The sequence below is a fragment of the Nasonia vitripennis genome (genome assembly GCF_009193385.2).
Source record: "Nasonia vitripennis strain AsymCx chromosome 4 unlocalized genomic scaffold, Nvit_psr_1.1 chr4_random0004, whole genome shotgun sequence".
NCBI lineage: Eukaryota > Metazoa > Arthropoda > Insecta > Hymenoptera > Pteromalidae > Nasonia > Nasonia vitripennis.
This window is the reverse complement of record NW_022279639.1, coordinates 908,135-927,862: the sequence shown is the minus strand read 5'-3', so window position 1 is coordinate 927,862 and position 19,728 is coordinate 908,135. Positions and strand designations below refer to the sequence as shown.

The window sequence follows — 19,728 nt, the reverse complement described above, 5'->3', positions numbered from 1 at the left end:
TCTTCGACGAAGTTTTGGACCATATCACAATCTGTTTTGACCCCGCGGGAAAACTCCCTATGGTAATGAAGCTATTGAACAGTTATGGACCAAACAACACCGTCACGTTTGAAATTATTCCAAGAGGACCACACCATGACTCAGCGAGATTAACTATTAAGTACAGAACACGGACAAGCGCGACGACACTCAGAAGCGACTATAAGACATCCAGAACAGAGGACAGGATGACAGTAGAACAGAGAGTAGAAGCACCGACTGATTCGGACAGCTCAGACACAGACGACGAACATAGCAGCAGCGACAGCAGTACCACTGACGGAACCGACGGAACGGACAACACTAGCGACACTCCTGAAAGCGACGCTAATGACGAAAATGACGAAGTTATTTTAAATTCAGACGAAGATGTCCCACAGCAAGACAATGACAATAACGAAGACAACATGAACAACGACAATGACCACATCCCAGACAACAATGACGACAATTACGGCAGTAATGACATCGACAATGCAGACAACAACGATATCAACAGCGACGACAATGTTAATGATAACGGCTACCCCTTGCAGTACAATCCCCAAAACAACGTGGAATTACTCAAGATGAACCTGACGGACGCTTATACGATAACAGCTATATACAGAGGAGACACAATTGACGCAGAGGCATTGTTCAGACAGTACGGACCATGCCATACAGAACACTACATGTCCACGACAGACGACACTAAAGCCATATCGACACGGTACCAGTTAGACAGACATGCACGGAAAATAATAAATCAAGAACGAGAACAGGGACCACCGACAACAGAATACGTTAGATCGGACGATACTATTTGTGTACGAGTACCGCGGACAGTAAGCAAACAAGAACTGACGGAAATATTTGCAACATTTGGAGAAATAGCTGACATACGACGCATCAAACCGAACGACCAAGACGAACGTTATACAGCATTTATACAATACAGACACAAGGACAGCGCATATAAAGCAGTAACAGAAACTGACAATACATACTTACCGAAATGGGCTTATAATCGAAGACAACGGACGACAAAACCAGCGACGATACAGGAAAATGCACAGGTGCGACAGAGAACCGAAGGACCACAGGAACCCGTACAGAGACAAAGACAATGGACGTTGGACCCCGCCAACAATACAAAACTGTATGTTCTCGCACCACCTGACACGACACAACAGGAATTCAGAGCGGACTTCATAAAATACGGAGAAGCAATACAGATAGAGTTAACGAACGGAAAAAAGGAGAATAATGAAAAAGTAGGATACGTTATTTACAAGGAAAAAATAGACGCCATCGACGCCAAACTAAACGGACCACGAAAATACAAAATTGACTGGAAGTTAATGCCACAGACTACTGAGACACTATTACATTTTACATGCGGAGACCAAATACCGATACAGAGTTTTACAGACCACACACGCGACTGCACCACAACTACACTACGACGACGGCTACAAGACAAAAGAAAGAACAACCGAGTACCAGCAGACAAGCCGACGAGAGACAGAATGCTGACACAGCAGGGACAGCAACGCAGTCAACAAGAGCACCAGTCTCAGTACACAGAGCCTTATACATCGACTACAGCTCATCAAGTGATGAAGAGTTAAATGAAGTAGAAATAGCCAGATCAATACGACAGCGACAACTGACCATAGACAATAGACAACATCAAAATGAGAGAGCAGATGAGGCAGAAGCACCAGCGAGGCACGAGGACGAAGCAGCTAATGAGTTACGACAAGAACTGGACAAAATTGACTTCAAGAAGATATTAGACGTTAGTTTTTAAGTGACGACACCGTATCGCTAGTTTAAGTTAGATTTAAGAAACCAAGAGTGCCATAAAAGTTTTGTAGTCAATAAAAGATGCAGAACATAAGTATTATTGAACCAAGTTACCACTATTGTCATCTAATAAATAAAATACTGTTTTGTACTACCTTTCATAAAAAAAAGAGAGAACATTTTCTTTCACTGACCAATTGACCTACATCCAAACAATACACCTTAATATAATATAAATATTAAACTATAGGAACTAATATCATATATAATATAAACGAAAGCGAATCTACTTACTAACACAAATGAAATATAGTATTAGCATAATATACAGTAGCAGGTTAGGACATATATTTAGATTAATATTAGGCAACATTAACAGTAATAGTTAAATTTATACAGTAAGGTTAAAGTGTACCAGAACATCATCAACGACATGTGTGACAGCAAGGTGAAACCAAAACAAATTACAAGGTAGGACAAAACTAAAGAGAATAGATTACCCAAGATAGAACGATCCATCCAAACCAATCATCCCACGCAAGCAAAAGGTGATGCATTTGAAGAAATTCCATGTATCAATGAGATACAAAGAAAGCACAATTGCCGATTGCGTACCAATAGCTTCCAGAATTCTTTTCTCAATAAAAGCAGATCTGACCGTGAGACCTCTATATGAATGCTCTCGACATTCAAAGAGAAAGGATATGTTTTCTCTTCTTAATCAAGAGCCGCAAGGGCTGATTAATATGATCATGTGATCATAGAGGCAAGGGGCCAAGGACCGCACCAATTATTTAAAAGCATAGGCACACATCAACAGCTACAACTTAGAACAGCTGATAGACACCTGAAAAAGCTTGATCCTGCCCAAATTCCAAAAAAAAAAAAACCTCCAAGATACGTCATACAACTCATTGCCCAAAATGCATCTCACAACACCGATATTAAATCAGTAAATAGCAGGTTAGAACTTTAACCTCATAGGACAGTTCGTTACTCAGTTTTGGTTTCTCATTGTGTCACCGGTGTCTGACCATTTATCCTTATATGTGTGTGTTTGTCAAGGACGACAAACGTCTGCAAGGGGGGGAGGATGTTAAGTGACGAAGTTCCTGGATAAATTATTTAGAAACATTATATAAAAAATACACAAAGCCAGTAAAAAGAAGATCCAGAAACTTCGACGCTTGACTAAGCCTCGAAGGAATGTACCCGAAACCAAAACAAACTTCTCCTCCCTCGGCTGAAGCGCGCGTGCACAGCCGACGCTGCAGTTTAGCCGTTGACCATAGTATTAGGCCCATAAGGCCTAATGAGTAAGACAAAGAGCGCGGCTAGGCTGAAGTAAGAAGAGAGGAGAAGTAAGTACCCCGCGTAGGAGAAAGCTTCGACTCTCTCTCAAGCATCACCTCTCCCAAAACGCCACTACAGGGTGTGCGCTCCTAGAGAAAGGACGCTAATTTTAAGAGTTTAGATTTTGAGTAATTTGCCTTTGAGAAATTCAATAAGTTTTGTTTCATTTGAGTGTCTGATTTAATTTGTGTTTTGATAAGTTGATAATAAACATCACTGCAATCCATGTGTTGAGTTTTGGAAAATAAGTCATTCAGAATACAACCAATTTTGAGCCATCCTCCGTTTTGCTAAAACATCTTGCCAAAAAGGAGATCTAAACCCCGCAATCTTTTCCGAGCAGTCATCCCAGTCTTTCTGAGCATCCTTTCGGGTTAAATTATTTATCAAATTCCAGAAGTCCACAGAACAAAGTAAGTAGCATTTAATTCAATATTTCTGAACTTTGACATTTCAGTTAAATCAAACAGTTCTGCCTCGACAAATTAGTGTTCTCACTGATCTCCCCCGTATGGGAGAGTAGCTAAGCGCCCACGTTTTAATAATATTTTATTGTTAGCTGGTGAAATCGGTTCTATCCTAACAGCCAGTTACGCAAAAACTACTATCTCTAGCACATTGTATTTCTGGTTTCTAGCATATTTTTACATGGAGAAAGTGAAAAATGTTTTGGCTTTTTTGTTAAGGTATTAGGTAATTAGAATTTTGACTTTTAATAGTTGTGAGAGATTTTGAGACTGATACCTATTTTTCCATTTTTGCATTTATTCTCATTCAAAAACAGGTCTAGAGAGCTCATATTTTGCATATAGATTTCTTTTGTGATCGTGGAAAGATATTTAAAGTTGAATCAACGTTAACTGAAATACTTTTGTGTTCGCCTACAACACCCATGATAATTATTTACTCGTATAACATGAGTTTGCATTCACATCAGTGTTGGAGTCGAAATCAGAAGTTTTTCAGTTAAGGTCGATTCAACTTTAAATATCTTTTCACAATCACAAAAGAAATCTATATGCAAAATATGAGCTCTCTAGACCTGTTTGTGAGGGGCGAAGATCCAGAGAAAGGGAGAAAAATGGTGGATAGATTGACATACATGAGAAAGAAAAAGGAAAAAACTATGAAGAGGTGGGGGAATTAGTGGAGAGGGCAGGGGGGGGGGGAGAAAATACTATGGTGCGGAGATTTAAATGCAAGAACAGGTAAAGAGGGAGGGGGTTTGACGAGGAGGGCAACGAGGTAATGAAAAGTTCGAAAGATGAAGTCATAAACAAGGAGAGGGAAGAACTGCTGAACAGAATGAAAGAAATGGGGCTATGTATTTTAAACGGTAATGTAGAAGGCGATGAGGAAGGGGAAATTACGTATGTGGGGAGCATGGGATGCTCAGTGATAGATTATGGGATAACTAACGAGGAAGGCAGAAATAAGGTGAAATGCATGAAGGTGCAGGATAGGTACGAGTCAGGTCACGGGGCGATAATAATAGAGCTGGGCTCAGAGAAAAGAAGAGAAAGGGCGAAGGAGGAGGAAACAGCGAGGTCAATTTGGACTGCGACGGCAGTCGAGAAGTTCAGAAGATGGATAGCTAGGAGGGGAGTCGCGAAGACATGGAGTGATTTGAAAATAAAGGTAGGAAACACGATGCAATATAGGAGAGGGAGACGAAAAAAAAGAAGAGGGAAAATGGTGGGAAGAGGAATGCAGGAGGAAGAAAGCTGAAATGAAGAAGGCGAAAAGAGAGATAAAGAAGGGAAGGAGGTTCTAGAAAAGGTACACACAGGCTAAAAGGGAGCTGAGCAACTTGTGCAGGAAGAAAAAGGAAGAAGGACTAAGGCTGGAGATTAAAAAAGCAAAAGAGGACAGAACTGGCAGAAAGTTCTGGAGTCCGGTAAAAAAGAGGAGGAAAGAAAAAAGAGAACAGATAGATAGGAACATAAAAGATGGAAAATGGCTGGAGCATTTTGACGGCACGAAACTTTGTCAGAATGACGGCCATGAGTGCCGGCTGTATGACACCGGCACGAACGAAGGCAAAATGTCGGCATTTTGCGGTCACGCCGTGTTGGCACTCATGGCAGCATTATGACGACATTTTGAGGAGTTACATGACGGCATTGTGCCTTCGACCCGTGTCCAAAATTTATTAACATTTGGCGCTGTCAGAGTGCTAGCAGAATGCCTGCTGGGAGTGCTGCTCGCTATGACAGCATTCTGTCGGAACGAAATTCCCGCAGAATGCTGGCTTTATTAGCTGCGAAACTTAGAACATTTTCAGCCGCACAATTCACGAAATAAAGCTTTTCAATGTAATATATTTTAAGGCTGTTGATTTTGTTAATTTGGGCTATTATTTATCCACCGGACTTTGATCGTTGTCAATTTTCACTAATCATATTATTATGACTACTCTTTTATAACTATCGAATTTATAGCAGCCTGCAGGTTTCGCGCCTATACACGAAATAAGCGGCGAATATCGATGTTGTTATCGCGTTGATAATAATTCTGGTTATTGTTTATTACGATTACTTGCAACTTTATTAATATCAACAGCTACTCGCAGTATATAAGGACATAATTGTCCATGACTTGTAACAAGTGTTCGTGGTCGAGTGGTAAAGTGCCAGCTTGCTAACCGAAAGGTTCAGGGTTCGATCCCCATTCGGGTATAATTTTTTTCTTTCTTCTTAATTTAAGTGCCAGCACGATGCCGTCATTTCTGTGTCCCGGAACAGGGGTACCTGGACGTCACGCGTGGCCCATTCCGAGCAGTCTCGGTGCCGTCATTCCGCCGACATCATGTTATCGGGGGAGAGAGAAAGAAGTAGAGAGAGAGAAAATACGGCGAGGATATGCTGTTAGGAGAATTAACGGAGATCCTAGGAAAGATATAGGATGGTGAAGGCCTGCCGGAGGAATGGAAGAAAGGGACAGTGACACCGATCTACAAAAAGGGGGAGAAAGGTGACTACAGAAACTATAGAGGGATAACACTAATGGACTCAGGATACAAAATCTACGCGGAACTGATAAGAGGCAGGATGGAGAGGAAACTGGAAGAAGAGGGCTGACTAAGCGATCTACGTGGTGAGCAAGGCAGTAGAGCAAGAATTAAAGAAAAAAGGGGGAAAGTTACACGCTTGTTTTGTAGACACGAGGGCAGCGTTCGACAAGATTAAAAGGGAAGAAATCTGGAGAATGGTGAAGAGCTTAAGAGTGAATAGAAAAATAATAGAAAGGATAAAGGAGATCTACGACAAAACAGAATGTGAAGTGAAGATAGGCGTGAGGGAATTTGGAGGCTTCGAGACGCAGAAAGGAGTAAGACAAGGATGCCAGCTAAGTCCATTGCTCTTTAATATGGCAATGGCAGACCTGGAAGGAGAGATGAGCAAGACCCAGGAAGGAGGAGTTATACTAAGAAGGAAAAAAATATGGTCAATCTCATACGCGGATGATGTAGTGTTACTGGCAACAAATACGGTTGGTATGAAGCAAATGTTGAGAAGGTTCAAGAAGGTTATATAAAGCAAGGGGCTAGAGCTGAACACAGAAAAGACCAAGGTGATGATATTTATAAACAGAGACAGAAGAAGCAGAGAAGAGAAATTTGAGTGGAACGGAAAGGAGATTAAAGTGGTGAAGAAATTCGAGTATCTGGGATACACAATGCAAGATAAAGCAATTAAAAAGCAGATAAAGAAATTAAAAGATAAAGCAACGGCACTTATAAGTATGGTATGGGGAATTGGGGAGGCAATATGCAAGGAAAACTGGAATATTAGGATGACGCTTTTCGACGCACTCGTCAGGAGGAACTAGAAAAGGTACGGAGAAGATATATGAAATAGGTATTACTTCTAGAGAGGACTACACCATCGTATATCCTACACTGGAAGACGAAGAGGTTCAAGCTGGAAACGAGAGCAAGAAAAAGGGCTATAAGATATGAGGGAAAACTGAGCAGGGCGAATGAAAACTCTATTCTAGGAGAATGCTGGAGGATACTGAAAAAGGAGGGAGTAAGAGGAGGACCGAAGGAAAGAGGCGAGGACGTGAGAAAGAGCGAGCTGTAGAAATGTGAGATATCAATGGTAGAATATACTAGAAGGGTAGAGGAAGGGGAAAGAGTAGAGGTAGAGATTGAAAGGATAATTAAGGACACGCAATGGCAAAAGTGGAGAAAGGAGATCATACTATGCAAGAGAGACCAGAGAGCTACTTAAAGAACAAGGAGAAGCCTTAGAGCACCTGACCGACGTAGGAGGGTATAGGAGAGGGTTGCTTAGTATCACAGCAAGGTTCAGAATGGGGAGCGAAATAAGAGGCAACAAGTACTAGAGAAGCGTAGAAAAGAGGAGATGTAGGATATGCGGAAAAGAAGAGGAGACACTGAGGCATGTTATAGAAAGCTGCGAAGAAACGAAGATACCAGGTGCGAAATGGCAAGAAGTCTGCAGAGGGAGGAAAAGTCAGGTAGGACACCTAAATAGAATCATTTGAAAGAGAAAAAATAATGAGGAGGAGACAGAATAGAGGCGAGAATGGAGAAAGAAGAGTCGCAGAGGTATAAGAGAAATTCAAATAGACCGCGCAAAAGCGCCTAGGATCTTTTTTGAGGAGAATTACTAGGGGCCAAAGAAGAAAGAACTAGAAATGTCGATAAGGCAGAATAGCACAGAACGGAGAAACGGAACAGACAAGGTGAGAGGAACGAGGAAGAATTAGGAAAAGCGGCACGTGGAGGCGCAGAGGTTACAAACACAGCGCATGCAAAGTGTAGTATATTTTAAATGGCGTTCTTATAAATTTTATTGTTTTTCATGCAACTTCATATTACTGATTGTAAATAATAAGTGTCATTCTAAATAAACCTATCTTTGAGTGAACATCTGGGCAGTTTACTTTATACATACACAATATTTTGGTGTCGGAATTGGTTACGAGAATACGCCAATTACTTGATTTTCTATATTCTACTACAATAACGCGCAGAGAGAAATAGTGAAAAGTACATATTTTCATTACGAATTCGTGCACTTTAGTGCACTTTCTACTCCTCCACTTTCATTAACTCGTGATCAACAAGCACAGCTGGATCAACTTTTGACAAGGTACGATGAAGTTTTCAGTGAAATAGCTGGAAAACTTACTGGACCTCCAGTTAAGGTACATTTTAAATCGGGAACTTCTCCTGTTTTTGCTCGTGCTCAAGATATAGCATATGCGTTGCGTGACAAGTATTCTAAATTAGTTGACGCTAAACTTGCGCCTGGATTTCACAAAAAAGTCGATTTTTCCGAGTGGACTTCGCCTTCACACGTCATTTAAAAAAAATGGTGATGTTTGTATAACGGGCAATTATAAACCTACATTGAATCCACGTATAATAATAGATAAATGCCCTATTCCAAAACCTAGTGACATCTTCAACAAAGTAAAAGGAGCTAAAATTTACGCACATCTTGATATTACAGATGCTTATACCCATCTATCTGCTGACGACGAATACAGCTATGCTTTGACCCTCAATACTCCTACACATAGGTTAGTTCTTCTTACACGAGCTGTTTACGGCGCAGCTAATGTTCCTGCAGTTTGGCAACGTCGATTGAAAGAAATCTTGTAAGGTCTAAAGAACGTTGAAAATTTTTTCGACGACATCATTATATGGGCTGAAACTTTTGAAGAATTGTTGATTTTGGAAACGTGTTTGATCCGTCTTCTTGAAAATGGTGTTCATCTTAATCGACGTAAATGTGTTTTCGCTAAAAATTCTGTAGAATTTTTGGGCCATAAACTAGATACACAAGGAATTCATAAATCTGATTCTCACATCAAGGCAATTCGTGATGCACCTAAACCTTCTACACCTTAAGAACTAGAATTGTTTATTGGTAAAGCTACGTACTACAATTCATTTATTTCTGATTTAGCTATGAAAGTTCGACCACTTCGAGACACGCTTCTTACATCATCTTTTCAATGGTCGCCAACTGCTGATAAACCATACGAAGAGCTCAAAAATATTCTCATTTCTCCTCAAGTCTTGATCCTATACGATCCATCCTGACCTCATACTTGCCACTGATACAAGCAAAGTAGGACTTGGAGCTGTTTTATCACATAAACTTAGCAACGGAATCGAAAGGCCAATTGTTTATGCGAGCCGTACATTAACTGCTACTGAACAACGCTATCCTCAAATCGACATAAAAGCTTTAGCTATTGTATAAACGAAGAAAGAAGACAAAGAGAGAGAATGCAGAGGATGATTGGAGAGATAAGGGACAGTATAAGGAAAGTGGAGGCTAAGGCAAGGCGAGTGGACGAGGAAAAAGGAAAAATGAGAGATAAGGTAAAGCTGAAAAGTGAAGATAAGCTAGTCAGCGCAAGCAAAAGAAAAAGGGACAAGGAAGGTAGGAGCAAAGTGTGGAAGAGGGGATTAATCCTGCACAGAGGATCCAAGTGGGACGATAAGAAAGAGCTGCACGAATGGTTGGAGGAGTTTCTGGAAGGGACATGGTAGGAGGTGGAGAAGACTCAAAATGTCGATCCAAAAAGATAATCTTTTCTTCGAAGGAAGAGATGGAAGGAATATGGAACAAAAGGGAAAAAGTCAACGCTAAAGGTAAGGTAAGAATAGAGCAATAGATGAGTAGGGAGAAGAGAAAGGCAAGGAAGGAGGTCATGGAATTTATAGAGAGGAGGGAGGCAGCAAAAAGAAACAGAGAAGACGACAGAAAGGGTAATAAGAGGGTCAAAGGTGGTGAAAAAGAGTACGTTTGAAACGAGAAAGAAGGAAGGATGGGTGAGGTGGAAGAGGAGGTGAGAATGGATGAAGAAGAAGAGAAAGCTTTGAGAAGGAAGAAGAAAGAGTGAAGAGCACAAAAAAATGTATACTAAAATAAGCAATGTAATATCTAAGTTTAAATGTAAATATTGTATATACATAAAGTATAACCAATAAACATACATACATACATACATACATACTACAATGATATATTAGAATTATACATGTATATATATATATATATATATATATATATATATATATATATATATATGTACTCATATGAATATATATAAGTATATGAACATTTATTGTGTTAATAAAATTAATAACATACTTTGATTAAAAGAAATTGACGCGAAAGAAGATTGTTGAGAACAACTATTAAAAGTTATTAGACAAAGCAAACTAAGATTTACATCAGCTTGGGACGCGTCGTTGCAGGAGTTGTGAGATATCTTATTGAAATAAGTATATATAAATATGTATGTGTTTATCAACAAGGAGATCAGGTCTTATGCTGACAACATTCGAAACCAAAGATGAACTATGCAGACGTGAGCATAATTTAGTGATGATTGCTTTAGCGAAATTATGCGGGACTTATGCGGGCAAAAAGCCTCTTTTCTATAGATGTATTCGTATTACATAAAAATGAATACATACATACATATATATATATATATATATATATATATATATATATATATATATATAGGGGACGTTTCACGTCAACCGGACCATCAGTGCACCCAAAATTTGGGTTAACCTAACAAGACGTTTGAGGTCTCAAAATGATCGTCTGGTCAAGGGCTTTTGAAAAAGTTCTGGCCTTTTCAAAAATCCAATGTGGCGCATAAAATATGGAGCCTGAAACCCACGTTTTCATAGCACTCAACAAAAACAATAGTAAAAATGTTCTAATTTGTGAAATATCCCACCAAAAAGCATGTACAACTCATGGTAGGACATATTATTGACAATGCTGACGGAATTCCAAAATCAAAAATGGCGGAATCAAAATGGTGGACATTATACCTACACCAAACCCATTTTACCGCAACAAATGATTTTTGAACAGTTTAAAGTATCGATATGGGGGTTTTCAGGGTCACTGAATCTTATTTTAACCTCGAAATTTTAAAATCCAAAATAGCTGATCCAAAATGGCGAACATTATACAACCACCAAAACTATTTTACCGCAATGAACGATTTTAAATCAGTTTAAAGTATCGGTATGGGAGTTTAAGGGGCCTCTGAATCTTATTTTAACCTCGAAATTTCAAAATTCAATATGGCCAATATAAACTGGCGGATATTTGTCATAACCCACCCGCAGGCTCTCTCGCGAAAAGCCCCTGCTAACGCGCAACCCGCCGAACACGCCACGCACGCTGCAGCGCTTATCACCGCGGCGCTAGTACCGCGCCGCGTCGCTAGGCGGCTGCGCATGACCCACAAGTGAAGTAGCGTCGCGGAGGGCACATAAGGAGGCCGGGTCCAGCGCTGTACCTCGCCCATCTTCCAACAGCCTAATGCTGCAAGTACACGGCTCGTGTCCAATGACAACTTGTGCAAAGACTTCAGCAAATAAAACTGTTTTGTGGCAAAGGAATTTATTGCTTTCAAGTGATTTATTTCATCCCTCTTTTTTACCTACACCCCCAACCCCTTCCCACATTTAGCAACTCATAGAAAGGAATATTTTCTTCAAGGAATGCTTTCTTCATCGGCGACTTTTTCTCCAACATCCTTTTTAAGGCAGTTGTTGAGTAAGTCTTACTTTATCGGCAACTCCTTGTTCAACTGTACTAGCCGTAATTTTGTTATTTCTAACACTTTTTTTGTTTTGGTTGTGCTTTCTCATATCCTACAACAATGTCTTCTCCTGCGAAAAAATATCGTATCGATAGATGCGTTAATCCATTTGATATTAATACAGGACACAGCAAATCTCTTAGGAAGATCTCCAAAGAATTTCAAGATGTCTATCCTGATTATCCAACATCTTCACTGATTTGTGATACATGTAGAAAATCCTTTTACAAACTACATGATTTGTCATCTCCAAACGTCAGTATGAGTGTTGATTTTGAATCAGAGACTGACTCACCTTCGGTTTCAAACACGGATGCACCTATGCAAGATGATCTTACAGATATTTTAACTGGACTTAAAAACAAATTCCAATCCCTGCCGGAGAACGATTCATTACGTGTCAGTATTCTTACTATTTTGCCCGAACACTGGGCAATACGTAAAATTATGAACCAATTTGGTGTGTCTCACAGAATGGCTCGTAAAGCAAAACATTTAAGAGAATCAGATGGAGTTTTGGCTTCTCCTGTTGGAGACGTGGAAAAACATTACCTGCAGAAACTACTCAGAAAGTTGAAGATTTTTACGAAAATGATCTTAACAGCAGAATAATGCCAAATAAAAAAGATACCGTCAGTATTTATTTATATGGTGAAAAAATAAAAGTGCAGAAAAGATTATTACTTACTGATATTAAGAACCTTCATAATCAATTTAAAGAACAGTTTCCTGAACATCCGATTGGGCTTACCAAGTTTGCGGAACTGAGACGAAAATGTTGTGTCTTTGCAGGATCCTCTGGTACACACAATGTATGTGTATGTACGATACACCAAAATTTCAAGGCGATGATTGACGCAGTAAATATAGAAAAAATCTCAAACAATATTCTAAAGAATTATAAAGATTGTTTGAATTTCGTTCTATGTGAGGACCCCAAACCAAGTTGTTATTTGAATGAATGCAAATTTTGTCGGGACATTCAAAAGTTTTCTAATTACGTTGAGAACATTATGGATGAGCACAATATTGATCAAGTCATCTTCAGCACGTGGCAATCAACCGATAGATACACTTTGATAAAACAATGCCTAACATCGCAATAATTTATTGAAACTTTATGTTCTAGCCTAGAAAAGTTGATACCTCATCACTTCATCGCTAAGGAACAATCAAAGTTTATTTCTGGGAAGAAAAATAATCTTTCAGATGAAGAGGTTCTTGCTCAATTGGATTTTGCTGAGAACTATGCTTTTACAGCTCAAGATGCTGCACAGGCATTGCATTTTAATAATGATCAAAGTACGATTTTTCCTGCTGTTGTTTATTATAAATCTGAAGGCAAGCTAAAGCATTTCAGTACAGTATCTATGTCCGACTGTACTACTCATGATGCCACTGCAGTATACAGAATACAGCAAAAGCTTATACCTGAAATTCGCAAGGTTTGTACCACAGTAAAAAAGGTAATATATGCTACTGATGGTGCTAAACAGCATTTTAAAAATCGTTATCAAATGAGTAGTTTAATGAGTCATAAGAGAGATTTTGGCGTTGATGCTGAATGGCACTGTTTTGCAACAGCACACGGAAAAGGTAGTTGCGATGGAGTTGGAGCGATAGTAAAGAGAGAAGCTACAAGAGCGAGCTTACAAGCTGCAAAAAATAAAGCAATTCTAGATGTTAAAGCTCTTTATTCATGGGCTAATGGGCGATCATTCAATATAAAATTTTTCTTATACACCAAAAAAGATCACGAACAAACTCGTCAATTCCTAACAAAGAGATTTAAAAACTGTCCACCTGTCACAAACATACAAATGGGGCATGGATTTACCCCAGAAAATAATGAAACGTTGAAAGTCATGCATTACTCAAATGCCAATGAACCTAGGAACAGAGTATTTTATGATATCGGCGAAAGCCATTTATCACCAGTAAAAACTCCACGAACGAGGAGCCAGAATTGATAAGAGTGCACAAAATGTCATTAAAGATTGAATAATTTGGCTAAATTATATATTTTTTTCATCCACACAGGCATATACATATACATAGAACAATAGAAAAATGTAAGTGCAAAAACCGCAGACAGATAATTCTAAATCTAATAGACCGGAAAAATATAAGATTCATGTGCACAAATACTGATTCCGATAATACATTTATAACCATTTACCTCACAAACCCCCATATCGATACTTTAAATTGATCTAAAATCATTTGTTGCGGTAAAATTGGTTTGGTGGTGGTATAATGTCCACCATTTTGATTCCGCCATTTTTGATTTTGGAATTCCGTCAGCATTGTCAATAATATGTCCTATCATGAGTTGTACATGCTTTTTGGTGGGATATTTCACAAATTAGAAGATTTTTACTATTGTTTTTGTTGAATGTGCTATGAAGACGTGGGTTTCAGGCTCTATATTTTATGCGCCACATTGGATTTTTGAAAAGGCCAGAACTTTTTCAAAAGCCCTTGACCAGACGATCATTTTGAGAACTCAAACGTCTTGTTAGGTTAACCCAAATTTTGGGTGCACTGATGGTCCGGTTGACGTGAAACGTCCCATAGATATCTTGGCTATACTCCCCCACCCCTTACATCTCCCCACAGTCCCCCAACTTGGTTACTCCACAAAATAACGTAAAAATCGATCATTTTTATGTTATTTTTGAAAATTTTCATGCCCCCCTCGCCAACCCCCCACACAGATATAAGACAAATTAACTTACTCAAAATGTATTCATTTTCAGTAAAATCTGTAAAACTAATTTTGTACATATTTCATATATCTTCATTTTCTGAAAGTAAAATACATGCAAAAAACTGTCTTAATTAAATTGGTAACATAACAGTGCTTGCTCCTTCGAAAATATCTATAATTTGATAATCATGTCCTAATAAACCCATCGCAATAGTAGTGTCTTTATATGTACTGTAATTTATGTTTTCAAATCTTCAAATGAGGTTGCGCCTTTTATTTTATTTAATATTAATTTTAAACGAAATTTTTCGTGATCTTTAGATGAAACTACATTTAATCTATTAATTGTAATATTTTTCTTTACATTTTTTCTCTTTTGCTATATATTTTTTATTAAATATGTAATGTTCTGGAATATTTACGTACTTTAAAGATTTTGCAAAATCATCAATTTCATTTAATTAAAACCAAGCTGTTAATGGTGTTTGCCAACTGTTTATTGCACTTTTAATTTTACTCATTTCAAATATCTTATATTTTTTGTGTTTTTCATGTACAGGCATATTTACAACTTTATGACTTCTAATACAAATCAAAAATTTTTAAAATCGCCAAGCTGCTTCTATTGGACTAAGATATCTACCATTAACATAATTTGTAATTTCGTCAAGTTTTTCTTGATTACAATCTTTATTTTGACATTTTTTAATTTTGACAAATGCTATATCACTAACTTTGTGAATATATATATATATATAATACTCTGAATAAATGCACGAAATTCAACATTTATGACATTTATATTTCATTAACAAAAATTTATTATATAGTACAACCATTGAATTATCAACTGGAATTTCTTTCTTATTGTTAGTTCTATAAATATGGTTTTCAGAACTATTGTCTGTTCTTTTACAGTGAGGATAACAATCTTGTTTAATTATTGTTACACGAGTAAAAGGTTTTGAAAATCGTTTATTGCATTCATGCTTGGGATTCTTAAGACACGGACTTGTTGCATCGTGAGGTCCATGAAGTATATGTTTAATAATTAATTTCTTAAGTTTTTCATTATTTAAAATTATTTTAGCGGATATGAATTTATCAATTGGTTCTGAGGTTATTAATTTGTTGTCAGGATGTAATGTTATTAAAATATGTGCACGTGGTAAACCTCTTTTGCGAGATAGTCTAACAATGATATTCGGTATATCATATGGAGTTTTTCTTTTTGGAAATTTTCTGAAAATATAATCGTTACCACGACGGTTCGCTCACGTTGAAACTTATGCGTAAATTCATGATTTGTCCGTCAATCTCTGACTTTTTCTCTGTTAGACACTTAACGTATAATCTGCATTAATACAGACCTATACATGAGCACTTGAACTTTTGGTTCTTTTCGACCTTACCAAATTACCTTACCAGTTATCCAAATTTAAATCTAACCTTAAATCATTCACGTCGGCATTTAGTTAGTAAACTCTGTTATAATATTGTTCATTATCTTTCATACATGTAAATAAACCTGAATTTGTATATTTTTGTAAGGGCATTTATGCCGATTAATATAATAATAAATAAATAAATAAATAAAGTTAATTTCAAATCTTTCCATTTTGAATTGCACGTAACGGTTATGAATAAATCTAGTCTACCACATTTTCTCATTATAGCCATTGCATCTTGATAATGTTGTTGCATATATCTAGGACCTTCGATGTATGTTGATGGTAGCGTATAGAGATTTGCAATTTTTTCTTTTATTTCAAAATTATTAGAAATATTTAAAGCACTATTCACGACTGCATGATAAACCTTGATAAAATTCTATACTTAATTTTTTTTGTTTTTTTTTTTTTAAAGTTTAAGCAATTTTTTTCTATTATTGCATAACTGTGTATGAAAAATTGTTGTGTTAATCTTCTTACATACAACAAAGGACAAATAAATTTTTCTTTTGGTCTATAGGCAAGTCTATATAAATAATATTGCAAAAGTATAAGATTTTCTTTAACACGTGCATGATGATTTTTAAAGTAATGAGTACTCCATCCCAAATCACTTAGCGAAAACATTATTGGAAAAACCATTGGATCGACGAATTGCAATAATTTATTCAAATATGTATTTTGTGGATGATTTTCTGGTAATTCTTTAGGGTATATACAAAGATCGTAATTTTCTGGCCAACCTGAATCTGAAATAATAATTGCACTACACTCAGCGGTCACTGGTTGCATTTGGTGCATATATATAATTGAAGCTGTACAAGATTCAAATTATTTTATTACATTATGAATCTGCTACCTCAAATGCCTATAAATTTAATTTCATGTTATGGGTATAATATATGCAGGTATAGCATTGATGATCGATTAAAAGAGTTAAGCAGCATCAGCCATGGTTAGTAAGTGGATGGGTGAGCAATCGACGTAAAATAAAATAAAATAAGGAGAAAAAGGATAAATATATTTGTTAATTTTTTCAAAGCTTTCATTTTGGTCCGGTTAATAAATTAGTTTTCTTTGACAATTATCTGTAGAATCTAAATAACATACACTCAAATTGAGCGTAACTCTGAAGTTAAGAGTAATTCTTGAATTCAGTTACACTCAACTTGGTGCCAAACTACCCTCAAATTGAGTTATTTTTTAGTGTTTAGCTCTCAAAATTTTGGAGTCTTTTCGTAAGGGACTGCTGCTCAAAACATTAAAAATTTTAAAACTTATGAAAATTGAAAAAAAAATAAAGTCAAAGACGCAATACTTATTAAGTTCGCCATTTTCCATTTCCTTACTATACGCGAAAAAAGCTTCTTTTTTTGGTTCTGTCAAAAAAAGTATAAAGTTTCTTATTTTACATTTTTTTCATGCATTCAAAAGGGCCTATTGGTGATGTCCTTATAAAAAATAAATCATTTGTGCTTAAATTGTCACCCTCGCTAGAAAAAATTAATAACCCCCTAGTTGCACCATATACTATTCTTCTACATACCTTTGTTGAAAGACGATTGAAATTCAAATCTTTTCTTTCTTCATACATGTCACGCATATCAACTAATTTATTTTCTAATTTCTCCATCGTCCAGACTTGACTTCCCATATTTATCCTCTTTACAAGAATCGCTGGTTCGCTGACAAAAGCGCCTCGCTAAAATATATACATTCATGTTTATACATATAGTATCTGTATGAGCCATAGCATACGTAGCATACTCTTCTTGACATAATATGTGTAAGGGCTAGAGGAAAAGAAAGTATAACTTAGCTATAGCCACACTAAGCATGCATGGAGCTTGACATGCCGTACGGAGTAGCAGAGAGCTATTGAGATCTTATAGCAGAAACCCTGGCCAGGAAAATCACGTGATTTATCAAACGATTAGTCCCGTAACAAATTGCGTGATTCCTCGTGTAATTTTTCACGTTATTTCTTTCTTTACGATTTGGCGTAATTTCTCACGTGATTTATCACTTACGATAAAACTAATAAAAAAATTTGTATCTATAATTACACTTAATTATTGTATTTTTATGTCAATAATTACAGTGAAATTGATTTACTCATATTCCAAATAAATGGAGAGCAAGAATAGTACATTATGCAACAAGGGCAGAAAATAAGCAATGTCAAGCGTTGGTGAGGTGCTCATGCTAAAAACACTTCACCCCAATCTGACATAGCTTTTATTCCCGCCTTACACACCGTGTTTATTCCAACAAGGGCATGAAAGAGCCTTTTGTATGCGTGAAAGTTGGGTAGAAGATCGTGCATTTCAAGTCGTGAACAAAAAAATTGAAAAATTTGAGAAAATTTGAGATATTTGAAAAACGGGTATTAACAAAGGGGAAAAAATTACTTTCTCCCCGCTACTCATCACTCCCCGCTACTCATTGCGAAAAGCTGGTCTTTAAAATACGGGATCTTCTCCAGGAAAGACTGTACTTAAAGATAGACCTGATGTCCTTTCGGGGGCGGAAAGTGGCTTAACCAGCAATGTGTGCATCTGCAATATGTACCAACCGGAGAACTCTCTCAGGGCGGAAAAACTCAAGGTGAGAAAAATGCAGGAGATGGTGTAAGGCCCCAAGTAGCTGGCTCGAAAGGCTGTGCGGGTACTGGAGACCAATAAATAAATAAATAACAAATAATAAGATACATAAGAATCAAATAATTTCCACAAGTTAAATGTTTGAAAAAAAAATGTATATTGCGCCGATGCGTACATTCGTTCAATAGCTAGCAATGTATTAAGCAGCTAGTCAATGTATAGTAAACTATATGTTAGAGTTATAGAGTCATAAAATGTCATTTCTAAATCAATTTATTCAAATTCCTCCAATTAAAAATGAAATTTTTTTAACTTTTACATGAGTCCTAACATCTAAAAACATTCCTACCGTTTTATTTTTATTTTTCATGCACCAATTTTGCAGTATTTCAATGTAAATATGAAATTTTGCACTTTCCGGATTTTTCTAGACTTCTTGAAATTTTAGTTTTCCTGAAATTTTAACGCTGATAATATACTTATAAACTTACAATTATACTTATAATTATAAATCAGGTTTTTTTGTGGTTAAACTTGGTGTAAATTTAAAGGTAGCACCATATACCATCAAATATAACTATAATGGGTTAACCTCAGGATCATCCTGACACCTGGATATCATCTACAGAAAGTGAAATTTTTTTGGTATATTTATTGTATACTTAGTGCATTGTATCATAGACCATGTCTCGCCATCTAGAAGGCGATTTTGATACCTGGACACCAGCTATAGGGAGAAAAAATTGCTCCCTCCTAGAGAAAGCTTTGTAATAATAAAATTTTCAGTTTTGCTAAAACTTCATAGAAACGTATTTAGAGGTATTAGGAGTTCGAATCATACGTTTTTAGAAAAATTTGACAAGCATATATACAGGGTGGGCCATTTTAATCAAACCAGTCTAATAACTCCTAAATTAAGCCATGAACAGAAAAATTGTTCAGATGAAAGTTGTCCAAGATCAAGGGGGACATCTTTTTGTGCAATTAGTTTTGACCTTGAACTCAAATTTCAAGGTCATTTGTAGGTCAAATTTTTTTTTTTTAATAGGAACCCCTATTTTTGATAGCAGATTCGGAAAGAACAGGAAATTTTACGTCCGAAACGTCCGAAAGTCAACATCCTCTAAAAGCTCTGGCAGTCGATCTCTGAGTAATG

At 36.9% G+C, this 19,728-nt stretch overlaps 1 protein-coding gene across 19 annotated transcripts in view; it reads right to left on the bottom strand.

Moving 5' to 3' along the window:
• LOC100117353 (kinesin-like protein KIF13A) overlaps window positions 1-19,728 on the bottom strand; it is a 1,179,147-nt gene that overhangs the window by 687,582 nt on the left and 471,837 nt on the right. For all 19 annotated transcript variants that reach the window (XM_031928189.1, XM_031928179.1, XM_031928190.2 and 16 more), the window contains one exon: window positions 17,516-17,671. In XM_031928189.1, the coding sequence (XP_031784049.1) occupies window positions 17,516-17,671 (156 nt within the window). The remainder of the gene's footprint in view (window positions 1-17,515; window positions 17,672-19,728) is intronic.